This window comes from Fukomys damarensis, unplaced genomic scaffold (assembly GCF_012274545.1).
Source record: "Fukomys damarensis isolate Sample0158 unplaced genomic scaffold, DMR_v1.0_HiC HiC_scaffold_37, whole genome shotgun sequence".
Lineage (NCBI taxonomy): Eukaryota > Metazoa > Chordata > Mammalia > Rodentia > Bathyergidae > Fukomys > Fukomys damarensis.
Genome location: NW_022900949.1, coordinates 29,903,972 through 29,922,000, shown reverse-complemented (window position 1 = coordinate 29,922,000; position 18,029 = coordinate 29,903,972). Strand labels below are relative to the sequence as shown.

Sequence of the window (18,029 nt, the reverse complement as noted above, 5' to 3'; positions counted from 1 at the left end):
AATGGATACATATTGAAGATATACTCCTAAGTGAAATAAATAAGTCCCACATGTGTAAATACCAAATAGTTTCCCTGGTGTGAATATTCTGCAACAATGCATAAGATTCTAATAAGATTACTGACATTTAGAAATGGGAGGAAAGGAGCTAAAGGTGTAGGGAAGGTGTGATGCGTAGGGGAAGAACAAAAAGGGAAAAGAAAAAAATGTGAGAGAATGAAAAGAGGAAAATAAAGTGTTTGTAGATGGGGAGAGGAGGAGGGGGTGAAGCGAGGGCAGAGGTAAGGGGAAAAAATGAGAATCAAGACTTGCCATGTAAAGGTACATGATCCCAACAATGAATGTAACTGTACTGTATCCCTAAAATGTACCAATAAACTCAAAATTTAAATTTAAAAAAAAAAAACTGAATACCTCAGGCAGGGGATTTAGCTCAGTGGTTCCACCGTCTGCTACATAAGCCCAAGGACCCAAGTTTAATCCCTGGTATCAAAAGAAAAAGAAAAAAAAAAACTGAAAACCTCTTGAAGAATTATTTAAAAAGTACCAAACCCTAAATCTCTGTTTCCTTGCTGAAGTCAGCTTCCACTGGCTATATTTATATCCCACTCAGGCCAGTTTTTTGTGCTTTTGAATATGCAGTATTGGAGATTTTATGTTTATTATAATTATGTATTTCTTTTTGTATGTAAACCTGTACAGTAAAGAATATTTAATTATTAGTAATTATTTTATTGCTTTCTTAGTATAAATACTACCTTGGGCATAAATTGAATGATATTATAAACCATAGCAAATAAATCAGTAATTAAAGCAACATAAAAAGCAGGCTCCCAAATTAAAAGCTATGACTACTCCATTGTGAATGTTCACATTAAGAGATTTAGCTCCAGGTCATCAAAAATCTGTAAACCCCATCAGGTGGTGAGGGCAGTAGATTAAAAGAGAAGCTCAAGAGGCACTGTCTGCAGGTTCCTCAGTAGTCTCACCTCTAGAGATATTTGCAAAATACTATACAGTTTTACAAAACAAACAACGACAAAAAAAGCCAGTTGTAAAGAAAATCTGTATTTCCCTTCATTTGCTTTTTTACTGATAAAAACTTAATGCATTCTGAGAGCCAGAGTGCTAAGAACATTATAACTGTTGGAGTCAAACTCGTGTTGAACAAATGGCACCTAAAACTTAATGTATAAAGATAAGAGTCTCATGTGTGAAATAGACTGTATAGTAATCTATTGACGTGCTTATTTTTCTCCTGCTCCTGCCAGCACAGTTATGTAAAATTGTACACAATTTTGTAAAAATGTTGATTTTAATAGGAAAGCTCAAAATAAGATTTTTTTCTAACACTAGGTAAATATTTAATGGTAGAAATTGTTGCATTTTAAAACAAAACATGGTCAAGAGTATAAGTAGCAAAGAACCTGTGATTTTTTAAAAAGTGAGTCATCATCATTATAAAGCCATTGTGTCTAATTCTTTGATTCTATCCAGATTAATGGAGACTTTGAATAGGAACTTTAACCTGCCGTAAGTTAACACTTAATTATGTGGCTGTTAAATGGACTCCTGAAGTTTCTCTTGACAGATGGAGATGGACACATGGATCACTTACTGCCAGGCTGTGAAGACAAAAGCTGCCACAAAAGTACCATCTATTTAGTACGATCTGGAACAAAACAGGTGTGTGAGTGCCTTTGTTTTTAATATAAAAAGAGTTGTGCACTTGAAAAAACTTTAGAGTTTAGGAAAGACATCGAAGAATCAGAAAAATTCAGCTTATTGATCTCATTTTAAATCATTAAATCTATATTTTACTCAGAAAGTACTGCTATAGTCATTTCTGGTGAAGAAACCCCATTCTGAATCCTGTAATTAAATGAATTGTTAGTCTTTTATATGCCAGAAATACAATAAAATATACTGATTATATAAAAAAACGCTATATCTATCTTCAAAGCTAACCTTGTTTTTATTTGTGGTGTGTAGATCTATTTCATTTTGCATGCTGATTTTTTACCTATATCTTATATATAAATGATTGAGAGTTACACTAGAGTATTAATATGTGAATGGTAGGTTATGCCCGTAGTAGGCTTAAACAGCTTTGTTTTCTTTGTGGGGGGGTAATAAATTATAGAGTGGCATGTTGATTTTTATATTCCTTCACATTTTATACTAAAATTTTATAGTCAACACATTAAAATCATTTTGGTGTTTTGTTTTGTTTTTGTTTTATGAGACAGTCTCACTAGGCAGTTCAGGCTATCTTTAACTTACTACGTAGTTCAGGTTGGCCTCGAACTTACGGTGATCCTCCTACCTCAGCCTCCTGAATGCTGGGATTACAGGCATGCCTGCAAGCCCAGCATTCTAAAATCATTTGACCATTATACTCATAAATTATATAACCTTGAAATTTATTTTAGTTTGAATTCAATTAAAACATTAGGTAAAGTAACACCACATTATTCATTTATAGGTATAAATAAACCTAGTAATTATATCCTATCTTTAAATGGCAAGCTGTCATAAGAATATATTCTAATTACATGGACATTGCTCTCAAGGAAGATAAATGCTGCAGTTCTTTTGTAACTGTTATGGATGTCATAGTAAATGAAAAACTCTTTTTACTTTTTAGACTTTAATAAATTGCCTTAATAGAAATGCTGTTTCCAGTCAGTTATCCTCATTAATAAATTCTACACCTAAATTTCTGATAACAATATTTTGTGAAATTTCCCATCTTTTTCTAAAATAAAGCCAGCACTTTTTTCCAAGATAAGTGAAATAAAACATCTCATTGATATATAAAATAATACTTTTTGCTTGAAGGATGATTGAAAAATTAGTTTAAAATGCAGGGTATTTTTTTTAATCTTCTGCAAATATATTTTTATTGTTGTTGGGCTTTTTTCCCCTTTTTTATGGCATGTTGTACTTTCTTTGAAAGCCTTATGAAATGTTAGAGATAATTCTCCTTGTTAAACCATTAAATCTGTCTGTTAAAGATGCTGTTTTAATATGGTTTACTTGTAGCCACAAAAAATGAATTACCTGTTTAAAGAAAAGAAAAAAAAAACACTTTGGGCCCATTTGGCCTGGCCTTTTAAGTTCATTTTACCTGCTTCTGTTCAGACATCTCCAGGTTGTGTGCCCACTTCTGTGCTTTTAGCTAATTGTGGGCGCACCTATAATTTTAATGCCATCACTTCCGTTCTTCAGATTTTTAATGTTATATTAGGTTATTTTAAAGTAAATATAATTAATTAAATTAAATAATAGATAGTAAAACTCTTCATTTATAAGAGGTACAGCAGTGAAACAAGAGCGATTCATTGTATTCTTCCTAAACTGGTCCATCTGAAGGGGTAGAGTGTTAGACGATATTATAGCTTGTTCTAGTTCTTTACATTATTCATTTGAGATTGTGTTTCTACTTGACATAAATTTTATTTTTTTAAATGTATTACAGTACAAGACACATTGCCATTTGTCTCCTTCAAACTTGACACACATTTTAAATTGGGCAGTTCAATTACATGAGAACTACATCATCAGTTCAATCCTGAGGTTCTGTGAGTTTGTAAAAAGCCTTCTATAGCTGTGGGTACTGAGTTCAAGTAAAGATGACTGGTGATAACGTCTAAGGACAACTTGCTTTTTTCCCTGAGTATCACTCACCTGTTCATCAAAATAAATAATTATCTATCATATTATGGAAGTAACGTGAAATAATGATTTTCTTAGTGGATAAAATTTTAATGGATCATTTCTTTTGCAAATAATAATTTTTAAAAATAACTGTTGAAATCTAATGTTTTTTTCTTAATCTGTAGTGGGTTCCAGTCCTACAAGATTTCAGCAATAAGGGTACACTCTGGGGTTTCGTGCCATTTGTGCATGAAGAACGACCAACTGAAATTCCAGTTCCAATTACCCTTCATATTGGAGACTACAACATGGATGGCTATCCAGACGCACTTGCCATACTAAAGAATACATCAGGAAGGTATGAAAATTAAATCACAAAAGACATATTAGTAAAATATTTTCATATGGCAATTGTAACTGATTGGCATCTACATATGGTACTATGATACTATCCCTTCAAGTAAGGACCATGATAATGAGCTCAGTTCCTATTTCTATCTGTGATCCCTGAGCTTTCCCTAACTACTTAAGAATGTCTATACTTTCATTTATTTACTGTAGAACAGAAATGAACAGATAAAGTAAAAAAGTGATTTTTCATTCACTATAACTGGATCTTTAATCATCAAATTTATTTTAAAGACAAATGTTCCAATTATATTTGAGTCCTATGACAATGGTGGATACAAACTGACCCTAAACTTTAGTCTCAGTCCAGCTACTATCCATTCTTGTGGCCTTGGACAAATTACCTAAACTCCTCAACTGTAAAGTGAAAGTAATAACTGTGCTTCTGGCATAAATTAGGTAAAAGTAAATTATTGATTTAGTAAAATCTGCACATAATGGATTTTATTTTCAGTTAATATTACCTCATTGTTGGTATTTTGTAATGGCATAGGAAATTCGAACATGATTATTGATGCTATGTGTATATATAAATACAGATTTATGATATTACTAGGGATTTTGAAAGCTGCAATTACTCTTTTTTCTTTTAAGTAGAAGTACTAGTTCGTAAATCAGTAGTTACATTTAGCCAGAATCTTTAGCAGATTCCATAAAGAAGACTATTCCTAAGTTTTAATACTTTACTATTTTACTCATCTTACTTACCTTTAGCTGTATTTCTTGGATCTGCTTATACTTTCTTGCTCCTATATCTCTGTTCTGAGTATTATTCAATTTGTTGAATCTAGAATTAGTAATTATTCAGCTCCACATTCGCTATAAAAGCTTATGATGCAGTACAACTTCTCAAGAAAAAAATCAGATTCATTATTGCTTTTAACACCAAAAAAAATTATCTAGAAACCTCGTTGTTGTTTTTTTGTTTTTGTTTTTGGTAGAAAAATGTATCATTATTGAGTGCCCCTAAAATATTTATGGAATATTATAGGCAAGTTAGTCATGTTGCTGCACACCTGTAATTCTAGCACTCTGGGAGGCTAAGGCAGAAATGCCACCAGTTCAAGCCAATCTACAAACTTAGCAAGACTCTGTGTCAAAATTAAAAATACGGGGTAAGGGTGTTCATTGTGGAGACTTTGAGTTCAGTCTCCAGTACCAGGAAAAAAAAAAAAGACTCATGGGGAAGTTGAACTAAAGTTTGTCTAAGGACCTTGACTTGAAAACAGAATGCCTCTGAATTGTTTTACAGAATTCTCCATAGATATGGTCATCATGTTGATATGGGGTGATACTTGTAATCTATTTCTTGTCCATCTCCCACTCCCCGTACTGGGAATTCAGTCCACTCACACTATACTATGGAGCAACATCTCAGTCCTTTTTGTTTTGTATTTCGAGTTAAGGCTTGGCTAGCCTGGCCCCAACCCTGTGTTCCTCTTGCCTCAGCCTCCTGAATAGCCTGAACTGTAAGTGTGCCACATTGTTTGTGGCCTAAAAAGGAACTTGTAATATTTCTGTATTTTGGATATTAGACCTATTCAAAAGAATAACAACTTGTATCCTACATTCACTAAAGTTATACTTATCCTTTAGAATAACATCTAAATAATTTGTATTTTGCCTTTAAAAAGTATTAACATTGTTCTCTTGTAAGCCTTCAAATGTTTAACATGGATTCCTTTATCTTTTAGTTATAATGATATATCAATAGCTAAGTAAGCAGTGTATGCCATAGTTACACAGGAAACTATCCATAGACACCAAAGACAGTCATACTTTCTTATAAAAGTTTTGAAACTTTTATAAAAGCAGCTGTTTAAATCCCAGAGTTTCTCTGTTCTATTTAGATAACTGAGAACTGAAGGATATATCCCAGTGTTTGTCAAATCACTAGATGAATAATGGGCTTCTACTAAAGAGGAATGTGTGTCTAGAAAAATTCAGCATAATAAAGTCTTAGGAAACTAGGATAAGAAAAGACATGTGCACTTGAATATTTCCTACATGAATTTATTTTTGTTGAAAAAGCAGTTTCTAATTTTTAACTGATTTCCACATTGCTGTATGGCTGAGAATTATTACTGGGTTGATGTTCCTAATTTGAATGGATTGCCACCTGGAGAAATCTGTCTCCTTTTTTCTGCATATTCTGAAAATCAGGGAACAGCTAGATAGATGAAAATAAAATCCATAACATGTATATCATGAAAAAAAATTCTAAAACCATGAATTAACTTGTTGAAAAGGTTTTTTGTTTTTGTTTTGACAAGGCAATTATTTGGGGTTCTATTTTTTTAATATCTATCAGTTAACCTTTAAAATCATATTAAAAGAGGAAGCTCTTTACTTTGACATTTTATGGAGACAGCGAGTGGCTCTAAACAACATAGTCAGAGATAAGTGGTTCTGCGTATGTGCAGCACAGACTGAAAGCCCTGGTTCCTTTTCCTCTGGTCTTCCCTGTGCTAGTCAGTTGCCTTTGCTCACTGTCATGTTCTGTGTATAGTCATGTTGTCTTACTCTTTGAACATGTATTTTTTGTGAGATGAAAGACAAAATGACACTGTTCTAATACTAAACTCTTAAGTAAATAACAAAATGTATACAGTTCAGAACTTAAAGAATTCCATAATTCTGGTTGCAGAATTTGTTCCATGATTCTGGGCAACCAAACTTCAAAGATATACATAGCTATGGAAAATGTAATAAGTTTCCTCATTTGCAGTGAAAAAAAAAAAATCCCATGCATAATTTGCCAAGAAATGTTTGTTAGTAGTTTGACAAAATAAATCTTGTTTAGCTATGTCAGGTACCATATTAGCATCCAAACCATTTTAAATTGTTTAGCTATGTCAGGTACCATATTAGTATCCAAACCATTTTAAACGTTACAGAGAAGCATAGCCTATTTTTAATATAATAGCCTGCATTCTTATATCTTACAATCAAAACAATTAGCTAATCTTTAGTTAATAAATGACTCCAGAAACTTCATTCATGAGTTGTTAACAAATTGTGTGTGAGTTATAAAATTATTACAGGAGGATTATTTTTGTCACATGTTTCTCAAAATTAAAAAGTACTGAATTTAAGAATCATCTTTGTTTCATTATTAAATTTAATAAAATTCATTACTGTCTACTGAGCACTTATTATGAAGACTCCAGAAATATTTGAACATGTAGTTTTTTCTTAAATCGATTTTTACAATGTAGACTATTTTAGCAGACTTTTGACTTTTAATTTTACATTATTCCTGATCATAGTATTTAGTGAACATTGCTAACTTTCAGACTTGAAATGAGAAATGAGCCTAAGATGGTGTGACAAAATGAGAATTCCACAATATGTTTTGAAATCTTGTCCTAGGCAATAATTCATTCTCATCAAAGAACTCACACTGGTATGTTGAGTAACCTTCACTCATCTAATAACCCCAACTTCACTCTTTTTCTGGAATAAGATTGTTTATTCTTCTACCCTAATAACCCTTATATTAAAATTCTTCATTCTCTACTAAATTGAAAAGAATCCACATATGTTATTAGAGAAAAACACTCTCAGGCTCTATTAATTCTAAAGGAAATAAGCATTATTCATTGTATCAGCAATCAATTTTAATTAATAATTAGATTATAAATATATTGCCATAAAGTTGTTTGTTGTATTTGTTTTAGTTTCTTCTCAATCTGTAGCTGTAGCCTCTCATGTTTCTAATATATTTTTATTTTTTGGTTTTCATTAGACTTGATAAAGGCTTATTTTATTATTTCATTCATGACCATGTTTTGTTTTTGTTTTTATTTTGATACCAGTGATTGAACTCAGACCTTGCGCTTACAAGCAGGCGCAGCACCACTGAGCTAAATCCCTGGCCTATGACCATGTTTTTTAATTATTGTAATTATTCCAAAAAAATCACCTTTATTTTCAGTGGTAATTTCTAAGAATATTCTATTTTTGTATTTTACTCCTTTCTGCTTTCCTTTCTTCAGATGTATTTTCATTTTTACTTTAGTTTATTTCATTGAATATTATGCTAACAGATGTTTTTTCCAAAGCAGGGTATCAAACCCAAGGCCTATACATACTAGGCAAGGGTTCTACCACTGAGCCACCCCTCTTATCTCCTGAGATGATAAATTTATAAAAGTTTTATTAGTTGATGTGTGTGTGTGTGTGTGTGTGTGTGTGTGTGTGTGTGGTTTGTGATGGTTAAGATTTCATTTTTCTTGCATAACCTAGCCATAGAATTACCGGATTGTGGGAGTGGAACTCCTACAGAAGTTTTCCAACATGATTGTGCCATTTTATATTTCAATCAACAAGTGTATGAGAGTTCCAGTTGCTCCATAGTTTTACCAATATTTAGTGTTGATATTCTTTTTTTTTTTTTTTTTTTTTTTTTTGTACCAGGGATCAATCTCAGGACCTTGCACATGGGAGGCAGGTGTAGTGCCACTAATAAAACCATGTTCATTGTACTTTTATTCATCATTTCTGGAAACATCAGAAATACATCAAAAGGAAAACAGATAAGCAAATTATAGTGTATTTATTTACTACTACCACTTAATAATTTTTTAAAAGATATGCTAAATTACTAAGGAAACATAGATGACAGCCAGGCATGGTGCTACACACCTATAATCCCAGCAGTTGGGAGGCTGAGCCAGGAGGATGAGTGCCAGTTTGAGGCCAGCCTAGCCTCATGCATGGTGCATAGTGAGTTCAAGGCTAGTCTGAACTACAGAGCAAGACCCTGTCTCAAAGCCAAAACAAAACAGACAAACAAAAAGATGAATCTTGGAAGCCATAGGTTAAGATAAAGGTTGGGGTTACCTGATAGGAATTTGAAAACCAAATAAGTGCCTTTTGGCCAGAACTGCCATCTTTCAGTAATTTGCCACAATGACAAACACAAAGGGAAAGAGAAGGGGAACCTGGCATACGGTCTCTAGGCCTTTTACAAAACACGGGGTTGTTGGCAACATATGTGGACTCTACAAAAAGAGTGATATTGTAGACATCAAGAGAATGGGTACTGTTGAAAAAGAATGCCACACAAGTCATCATGACAAAACTGGAAAACTCTACAGTGTTACTCAGCATGTTGTTGGCCTTATTGTAAACAAACAAGTTAAGGACAAGATAACTTTGCCAAGAGGATGAATGTTCATACTGAGCATATTAAACACTCGAAGAGTTAAGGTAGCTTCCTGAAATGTGTCAAGGAAAATGATCAGAAAAAGAAGGAAGCCAAAGAGAAGGGTACCTGGGTTCAGCTGAAGCACCAGGCTGCCCCGCCCAGAGAAGCACGCTTTGTGAGAACCAGTGAACAGGAGCCTGAGTTGCTGGAAACTTGTTTCCTGTGAGCTCAGGGCATAAGTTGGTGATTTACCTCTGCTATTCCTCACCTAATTAGTGGCTTTTAGGCTAAGTGTACTAGACTGTACTTAAAAGTTTAAAATCATCCTGTGTTGTAAGGATGGTTTTCTTAATCAAACAGGTGTGTGGTTCCTTAACCTCAGAGCAACAAATATTTCCAGCAGATTCTCATTTTGCCTAGTTAATTGTGTCAGGTATTTACTCTTTCATGTTTTTTTTTGCTGGAAAATGTGAGGTATTGGACAGGTGTATACCCAAATGGCCAAATATATATGAAATATTAATATTGGCTTGAAGATCTTGTAAGTCATCATGGGGAAGAGATGTATAAAAATAAATGGAAGTTGGTATATGGCATTTCACTTAAAAAATTGTTTAAAGCACCCTTTAAAAATACTGAATATGTGAGTTGCTGGCTTCAGTGGTAGAATTTAACCCATTCATTTTAAACCAAAAGGCACATTTGTGGATAAGAGCTTGTACTGTGAAGCCTAGATTCATGTTGCTGGCTTTACAGTTTATTACTTATCTGATCACAGGAAGTGACTGAATCTCTGTGTTTCCAAGTGGAAGGTCTTTTTTTCTATTTTTTACTTTTCTCATATTTATACTTTTCCCTTAACCCTGCAACTTCCCCTTCCCTTTGCACACTTTCTTCCCATTTCACGTTATCTATTATGCATTTGGATTCTTATTTACCCTTTCAGTTCCTCACAGCAAATGAACTATTCGATATTTACATATGTGTTCCCTATTTACTTCACTTGCAAATGTGGCCTCAGTGTACATCCATTTAGCAATAAGTGTCTCTAGTTTTTCCTTATTTATGGCTGAGTAGTACTCCATTTATTAAAAAACCACATCTTTACCCAGTCTCCATTTGATGGGCATTTGGGCTGTTTCCCAGTTCTGGCTATTACAAACTGTGCTGCTAAGAATATGGGTGCATATATATCGCTGTGGTATGACTCTCTTAATTCTTTTAGGAAGATACCCAGCAGGGGAATAGCTGGGTCAAATGGGAACTCTAATCCTAGTTGTTGGGTATATCCATACTGATTTCCACATTGGTTGTACCATTCTGTACTCCTACCAACACTGGAGAAGAGTTCCTTTCTCCCCAAAACCCTGCAAGCATTTGTTACTGGATGATTTATTGATAGCAGCAGTTCTCTCTGAGATGAGGTGGAATATCAGCATTGTTTTCATTTGCATCTCTCAAATGACCAGTGGTGTTGATCATTTTTTCATGTGTTTATTTGCTATTTCTTCTGTGTCTGAGAAATGTCGTCATTTCAGATGCCCATTTTAGGATAGGGTCTTTAAATTTAGTAGGTATGATTTTTGTAAGTTCTTTATATATTCTAGATAGTAGTAGATCTTTGTCTGAGGAACAGCTGGTACAAATGTTTTCCCACATTGTAGGTTGTCTCTTCACACTGTTTGTGGTTTCTCTTGCTGTGCAGCTTTTCAATAAGAAGAGATCTGAGTGGTGTATTCTTTGTGCTAGTTCACGTGCGACAGGTTTTGTTCATGAAATCTCTTCCTACACCAATGTCTTCAAGAGTTCCACCTAACCTCTCTTCCAGCTGCTTTGGTGTTTCTGTTTTAATGTTTAGATCTTTGATCCATTTCAATTTTAGTTTAGTGCACAGTGAGAGATATGGATCTAATTTTAATCTTTGGCCGGGGATTTAGCTCAGTGGTTCCAGCACCTGCCTTGTAAGTGCAAGGTCCTGAGTTCGATCTCCAAAAAAAAAAAAAAAAAAAACATAAAATATACAACACCAAGGATGAACTCTAAACTATGAATTTCTGTGATGATGTATCAGTATAGGATCATCAGTTGTGACACATGTAGTGCTCTACAGGGTATGTTGAGGCAGTGTATACACAGAGGATATATGGGAGTCCTTCCTGCTCAGTTTTGCTGTGAACCTAAAACATATATATAATATATATACAATATATATGTGTGTATATGTATGTATATATGTATGATTATATTCATGTATATATATGAAAACAAATAGAAATTTCTTTTTCAATATTATGGAAGAAATTATGCTGAAAAGAATTTAGGAAACAGTACATTATGAAACACATGGCACTACTTTGCACTGCATTATAATTCACATAAGCATAAATGTAGTTTATTTCTAAATGCAGCTGAAGATAGGGAGATTGGAAAAACATGAGCTCCGTACTTCAGTTTAAATGGCAGTGCTGCCACTTGGTAGTTCTGTTTTCATTAGCAAGTTATTTAACCTACCTGTCATCTAGATCAATAAAATGCAAGTAGTTATACCTACCCCACAGGTTTCTTGTGAGCACTGAGTGAAACACCATTCCTTTCCCTTCTCGGGCTTTACTTATAAATAAACCTGTATTTAAGCTAGATTGTCACAATATGAATGTTTACTTTACTTCCAAAAGGTGTGCAGTAAGTAGGTAGCTTCCTTACAGCTATAGGCTCCACAGATTATTGGGCAGAGTAAGACTGATGTGTCTATTATTTTTATTCCCCAGCTGTAAGCCCAAGGAGCACTTTATGTGTTAGAAAATTTCAAACATGTAAATCTAAGCATAGAAGGTAAACTTTTTCTTCAAACCTAAGTTGTTTAGTCAGATCAGCATATTTTAAGGGTGGAATCTGTTGACAGCTTGCAAAGGACACTCACTAACTAAAAAAGAAGTAGTTATGTTTCCATAAGTTTGATTACTTTACCTATGTAACTTAAGTGGAACCAGACATAATTTGTCCTTCTGTGATTGGCTTATTTTACCTAAAATAATGTCCTCTAAGTTCATCTCATAGTATTGCGTATAAGTCCAGTTTTGGAGAACTTCCTTCTCTAAAGGCAGAACAACATTTTCTTTATCCATTATACTCTCAATGGATATTTAATTTTTGTCCATTTCTTGGATATTGTGAAGAGTGTTGTAATGAAAATGAAAGTAAAAACACTGCTGCTTTGTTCCTCTTGGAGCTTGCAAAAGTTTGTTTCTTTGACAGTTTCTTATAATCCCTTAAGCTTTCTTCATTTGTTTTCATACTTTTAATTTATGCTTCTATGTTCAGGTCATTTTCAGTGGCTTGTCTGATTTCATGAGCCCTTGCTTCTTTGTGTTTCATGTACTTTTTAAAAACTTCTCAGTAATACTTTAATAGGTACACAATATTGTATATACAATGCTTTCATATACATATACTTAGTAGTACTATCAAATGAGGGCCATTGACACAGACGTCACTCAGATATTTAGCACATCAATGATAATAGCAAAAAGTAACTTAAAATTTCCAAACTTTTCCATATCCTCATTTTGTAACCTTTTCCCTTTACAGCAACAGTAGGTAACTTTTCAGTGTCTTCTATGTGAATTATAAAAATAATAATAGATCTCTGTTAGCAGAGTTTATTTTTTTTTCTTTTTTATGAGCAAAACGAAAGAAATATCTTTTGCTCTTACTTTCTTTCTTTTTTTAGTTTTCTTTGAAACAAGAGCTCCCTGTTAGTTCAGGCTGGCTTTGAACTCTCTGTGTAGTCCAGGCTGACCTCAAACTGATGGCAATCCTCCTACCTCAGCCTCCCGAATGCTGGGATTACAGGCATGCACCATCAATCCCGGGAAAAATATATTTCTTAATATATGTATTACGCATTAACATTGCCAAAAAGAAACAAGACCAAAATTATCACAGCTAAATAAAAGATGTATCTATTCTTTGACAGCACTCATGTTGACTAAAGTATTTGAGAGAAATGCTTATGACATTTTAAAAGATAAATTTCAAATTTCTCTGACTTATAAATAAATGTGAGTACAGACTTTGACCATTAAAATCAATTGTTAGCACAGTGTGGTTGTATATGCCTGTAACCCCAGCACTGTGGGAAACTGAGGTAGAAGAATCAGAAGTCTGAGCCCAACTTAGCAACTCTGTAAAACCCTATCTCAAAATTTTTTAATTTTTAAAGGACAGGGCATGTACATCAGTACAACGGCCCTAGGTTCAGTCCCTGCATTTTTTTAAAAGTGATTGTTAATACTACTAATAATAAAAAATTAATTTCTTATAAAATTAATAAAGAACCAGAATAATGGCCTATTTTAATACAGTTAACAATGTTTTTTTATTTATGCTTGTTCTTCTTTTCAAATATCCTATACCATTAAAGAAATAGGACACACACATGTAAATACCAAATAGTTTCTCTGCTGTGAGAAACTGAAAGTGTAAATGATGACCAAAATGTATAATAGATAATGTGAAATAGGAAGGAAAGTTCCAAAGGGAAGTCGGGGGAGAGAAGGGAAAGGAGAAAATAAGAGAAAAGGAAAAAACAGAAAATTTTTATAAATAAGGATGATGGAGGGGTTGAAGGGAGGGCAGGGGAGTGGAGTAAAAATAAGAACCAAGACATACAATGTACAGGTACTAACTCCCAATGATGAATGTCATCATATTGTACACCTAAAATGTACCAATAAACTTAACAAATAATAAAAAATATATATACTATACCACATTACTTTTTGTAACCCAAACCTTTTTTCTTCTTTTGAAGAATCTCTTGGGGAAACTAGACAAGGTCTCATCCATACAGTTGGCTGCCTCTTCAACTTCGGGCCTCAGTGTGGCCAAATTACCTAATGAAGTGAGATAGAGGACATTTCTGAGTTTAGTAAGTCTTATAATCTAATAATATAAAATAAATTCTGATTTTGTTTTACTTACCTATTTATAAAGGCATGTGGAGTTCTGTGTTCAAATACTTCCTTTTTTCAAATTTGGACTCATTGGGCCAGGGATTTAGCTCAGCGGTTCGGTGGCCTGCCTTGCAAGCACAAGGACCCGAGTTCAATCCCTGGTACCAAAAAAAAACAAAACACACACAAAAAAAATATGGACTCATTGGTTTTTAAGGCTGAAAGGAAATTTAAAATCACATACTGTCCTTTCTTATGAATTAAATAGGGCTCAGAGCAGTTATCTTGTCTAAAATTATTCAGTATTAGAATTTAGTGCACCACTCAATTAGAGGTTTCAGTTCGTTGAATTTTCCCGTTCATTATATTGTTTATGCCTTCAATAATTTGTCTACTCTGAAGATACAGAAGTGAGCAAGACACAGTACATTTCCTTGTCCTTGTGCTACTTCAGTCCAAGTGGACAATTTCTTGGTAATGTTGGGTTATGGTAGAATAGTGTGAGACGCAGTGAAAAAGTACACCAGGGCCAGGGATTTAGTTCAGTGGTTCTGCCATCTGCCTTGCAAGCACAAGGTCCCAAGTTCTATCCCCAGTACCAAAAAAAAAAGTACACCAGGACTATTTCTCCTACCTTAGAGGGACTCAAATAAGTCTTCCTTGAAGACATCACGTTTCTGTATTATGTATTACACTATTTAAAACAGGAGACAAATGAGTAAATGGAAACATTAACACTGGCCATACATTCTGGTAGAACAAGTTAATGCTCACTTTTAACATTAAGAACAATTAAATAGACATTTTTCCAAAGATATACAACTAAGAAAAAAGCACACACAAAGATGTTCAATAATACTGTATTTCAGTAATGAAATGCAAATCAAACCATAATAAGATACCACTTCATATCCATTAGAATAGCTAAAATCTAAAATTCAAACAGTAACAAGTGTAACCAAGAAATACAGAAACTGGAACCTTCATATATTACTGAAATAAATGTAGAGTTATGCATTTTTGGTAAACTCTTTGACAGTTTCTCAAAAATGGGAGATGGAATGGTGATCTGACCCAGCAATCCCATTCCTAGATGTACACTTGAAAAAATTAAAACCATGTGTTCACATGAAAACTTGTATACAAGTGTTCATGTCAGCATTATTCACAAGACTCAAGACTAAAAACGATGGAATATTTTTAGCCCCCAAAACAAATGAAGTCCTGATACATACTACCACATTACTAAAATGTGAAAACCTGCTAACCGAATGGAGCCAGGCACAAAGACTAATGATTGTGTGATTCCTTGTATATAAAATTTCCAGGAATAAGCACACCTGTGATATAGAAAGTCAGTATTTAGCAGGCAATAGGGCAGAGAGGAATTGGGAACTGGCTGGTAATTTTGTGATGATAGAAATGTTTGGAATTAGTGTAGTAATGTTTGCACACCAGAGTGAATATAATAACCACTAAATTGTACATTTTTAAATAGTGTATTTATACTCTGGTTTCCCCTTCAGATCCTTTATATCTTTCACCTTTTACTAAAATAATGTATTTCATGAAAGATGAATTAATTTAATGAAAAAACAAGTGCATCGTGGGCAGCTAACATTGTTGTCACTAATCACCTGTGGTTATTAATTAACTTAAATCTTTAAACTCAGTTCCTTAGTTTCAGTAGCCACATTTCCAAGTTCTCAGAAGCCACATCAAAAATACAAAGCATTCTGTCAACAAAGAAAATTACGTTGGAAAACATTGCTTTATTTGTAGAGTCAGACTGGAATTTTGGTCTAAACTGAAAGCATCAGTTTTCTTTCTCTTGTTATCTCTCACTCTCATCCTGTGCCGGGAATTTAAACAGGGCCCTTGCTAGGCAAGTTCTGTACCCCTAAGCTACACCCCTAGCTCCACCATCACTTCTTGACCGAGCACTCTGCATTATTTACAACTAAGTTACCTTCATCTATGAAATGGACCTTGCAATTGATAGAAGTTTTTCTCGCCTCCAAGGGCCAAACCTTTGAACAAACTTATTCATTTGACAAGCATTCATTGAATATAAACTATATGAAATTAAATATAAGATAGCAGAAAGTGATTTTAGAAGTTACCACATTAGATCTCAGATGTTTTTTAACATCTTTCAACCCTAGCTGTCTCATTAGGACAACAGGGATAGTAATACATGCCTCATAAGACTGTAGGAATTAAATTAAACAGTATGTCAAAGTTCTAGACCTGGCATATGCCATGTGCACAGTGTAGTGGATGCGGACGTGCTGCCAGCTCAGGAGTTCAAACGTCTCTGCAAATGCTGTCATCTGGGAATTGTCTTTAGCCAAGGAAAGCTACCTCATCTCATGATGTGCCTCCTTCTCAACATCCAGCGACTAGTCAGTAAATGCTTGACCTCTACTCAAAAGGCTCACCCCAACTTCACAGCACCCTGTGGGGTAGATTGAGGTCTTTCAGAAAATGCTCACAATCAGAACTCATCTACACACTCTGCTCCCTGTCTTCCCTATAGATGTTGATGCTGAGAATTCAACATAATAAATTTCCTGTCACCCTAATTTCCATCTCCAATCTCCTAAGGGAACCCAGTTTGCAGCAGACAATATTAGTACCATTCTTCCTAAACTGGGCAAAGGATTGAGATGTACATTTTAAACAATATGACTTCTTTTCTCTGTAATCTACAGTATAGGATGGAGTCACAGGAAATGCTTTTGAAAGCAGCTGATATTTAAACTGAACCTCAGAAGAATTAGAAATAACTTACCAGTGAGTAAGGTGAGGGAATGGATTGCAGGGAGGTAGCATTTGCCAAGTTACAGATCATCTGAGGCAGAGGATACATGAAAAAAAATGTAAGAAATACTGTTAACATACTTGAAATTCTATAAATTGTCTACCACTGTATTCTGTGACTTTTGTAATATAATGATCATAATTGACATTTTAAATCATTTTTTAACTTTTGTTCTAAGTTGCTGTTATATGTGATTTCAGAAATTAACATTTTTATTCCTTCAGAATAAATATTACATTGTAAATTTTCACAAAATATATGCATGATTCAAAAAAATCTTACTATTTTTGGATGTGCATCTATGAAGTTAAGAACATTTCATTAACAGCATTTTGTTTATTGATGAGAAGTTAAAACAGCTGTGTAGATTCAGAAACAAAATCATCATTCCATGGATTATACGGAACACATGAATTTTGTTAAAGACGTGTGCCAAAAATAGCATATTCATTGGTCTCTTAACTCACCGGGGAACACAGGAAACAGTTTTAATGAGGGTGGCTGGGGGAGAATAAGCATAGTTGACTTGCCCCTCATGAATTAATCTGACATACTTGAAGGATTTATTAAAATATCTAGTATGAGTGGTGGGTTTAAGAAAAAATATGGAAGTATTTACCTGTCATTTGTTTAAATGATGGTCACACTGTACATTACTGTTGCTAAGCATATCAGAAAAATTAAATTGAGTTCACCTATCAGCATTAAAACAAGTAAGAGTGTAAAAAAATTTTCAAAGACTGTTATGTAATAGACATAGTACCTGCTTATATTCATGACTAAAGAAATAGATACCTTATTAATGCTCTCTTATTTTTGCTCTATATTAATATTTTTATAAATGTACAGTTATTCAATACTTTTACTAAGATAAAATGCCATGCCATAAAATACAATAAAATAATTGAAAGTGTACAATTTAATGGCTTTTAGCATATCCACAGAGTTTTTTTTAATTTATCATCATTTTGAATTTTAGAACATTTTCAATACAACCCCTAAAAGAAAACTCTGAACCTTTAAACCCCTC

At 33.8% G+C, this 18,029-nt stretch overlaps 1 protein-coding gene across 1 annotated transcript in view; it reads left to right on the top strand.

Moving 5' to 3' along the window:
• The window catches only part of Itfg1 (integrin alpha FG-GAP repeat containing 1), a 233,971-nt gene that overhangs the window by 121,367 nt on the left and 94,575 nt on the right, over positions 1 to 18,029 (top strand). The window contains exons 9-10 of the mRNA XM_010617261.3: positions 1,592 to 1,686; positions 3,846 to 4,018. Coding sequence (XP_010615563.1) covers positions 1,592 to 1,686; positions 3,846 to 4,018 — 268 coding nt within the window. The remainder of the gene's footprint in view (positions 1 to 1,591; positions 1,687 to 3,845; positions 4,019 to 18,029) is intronic.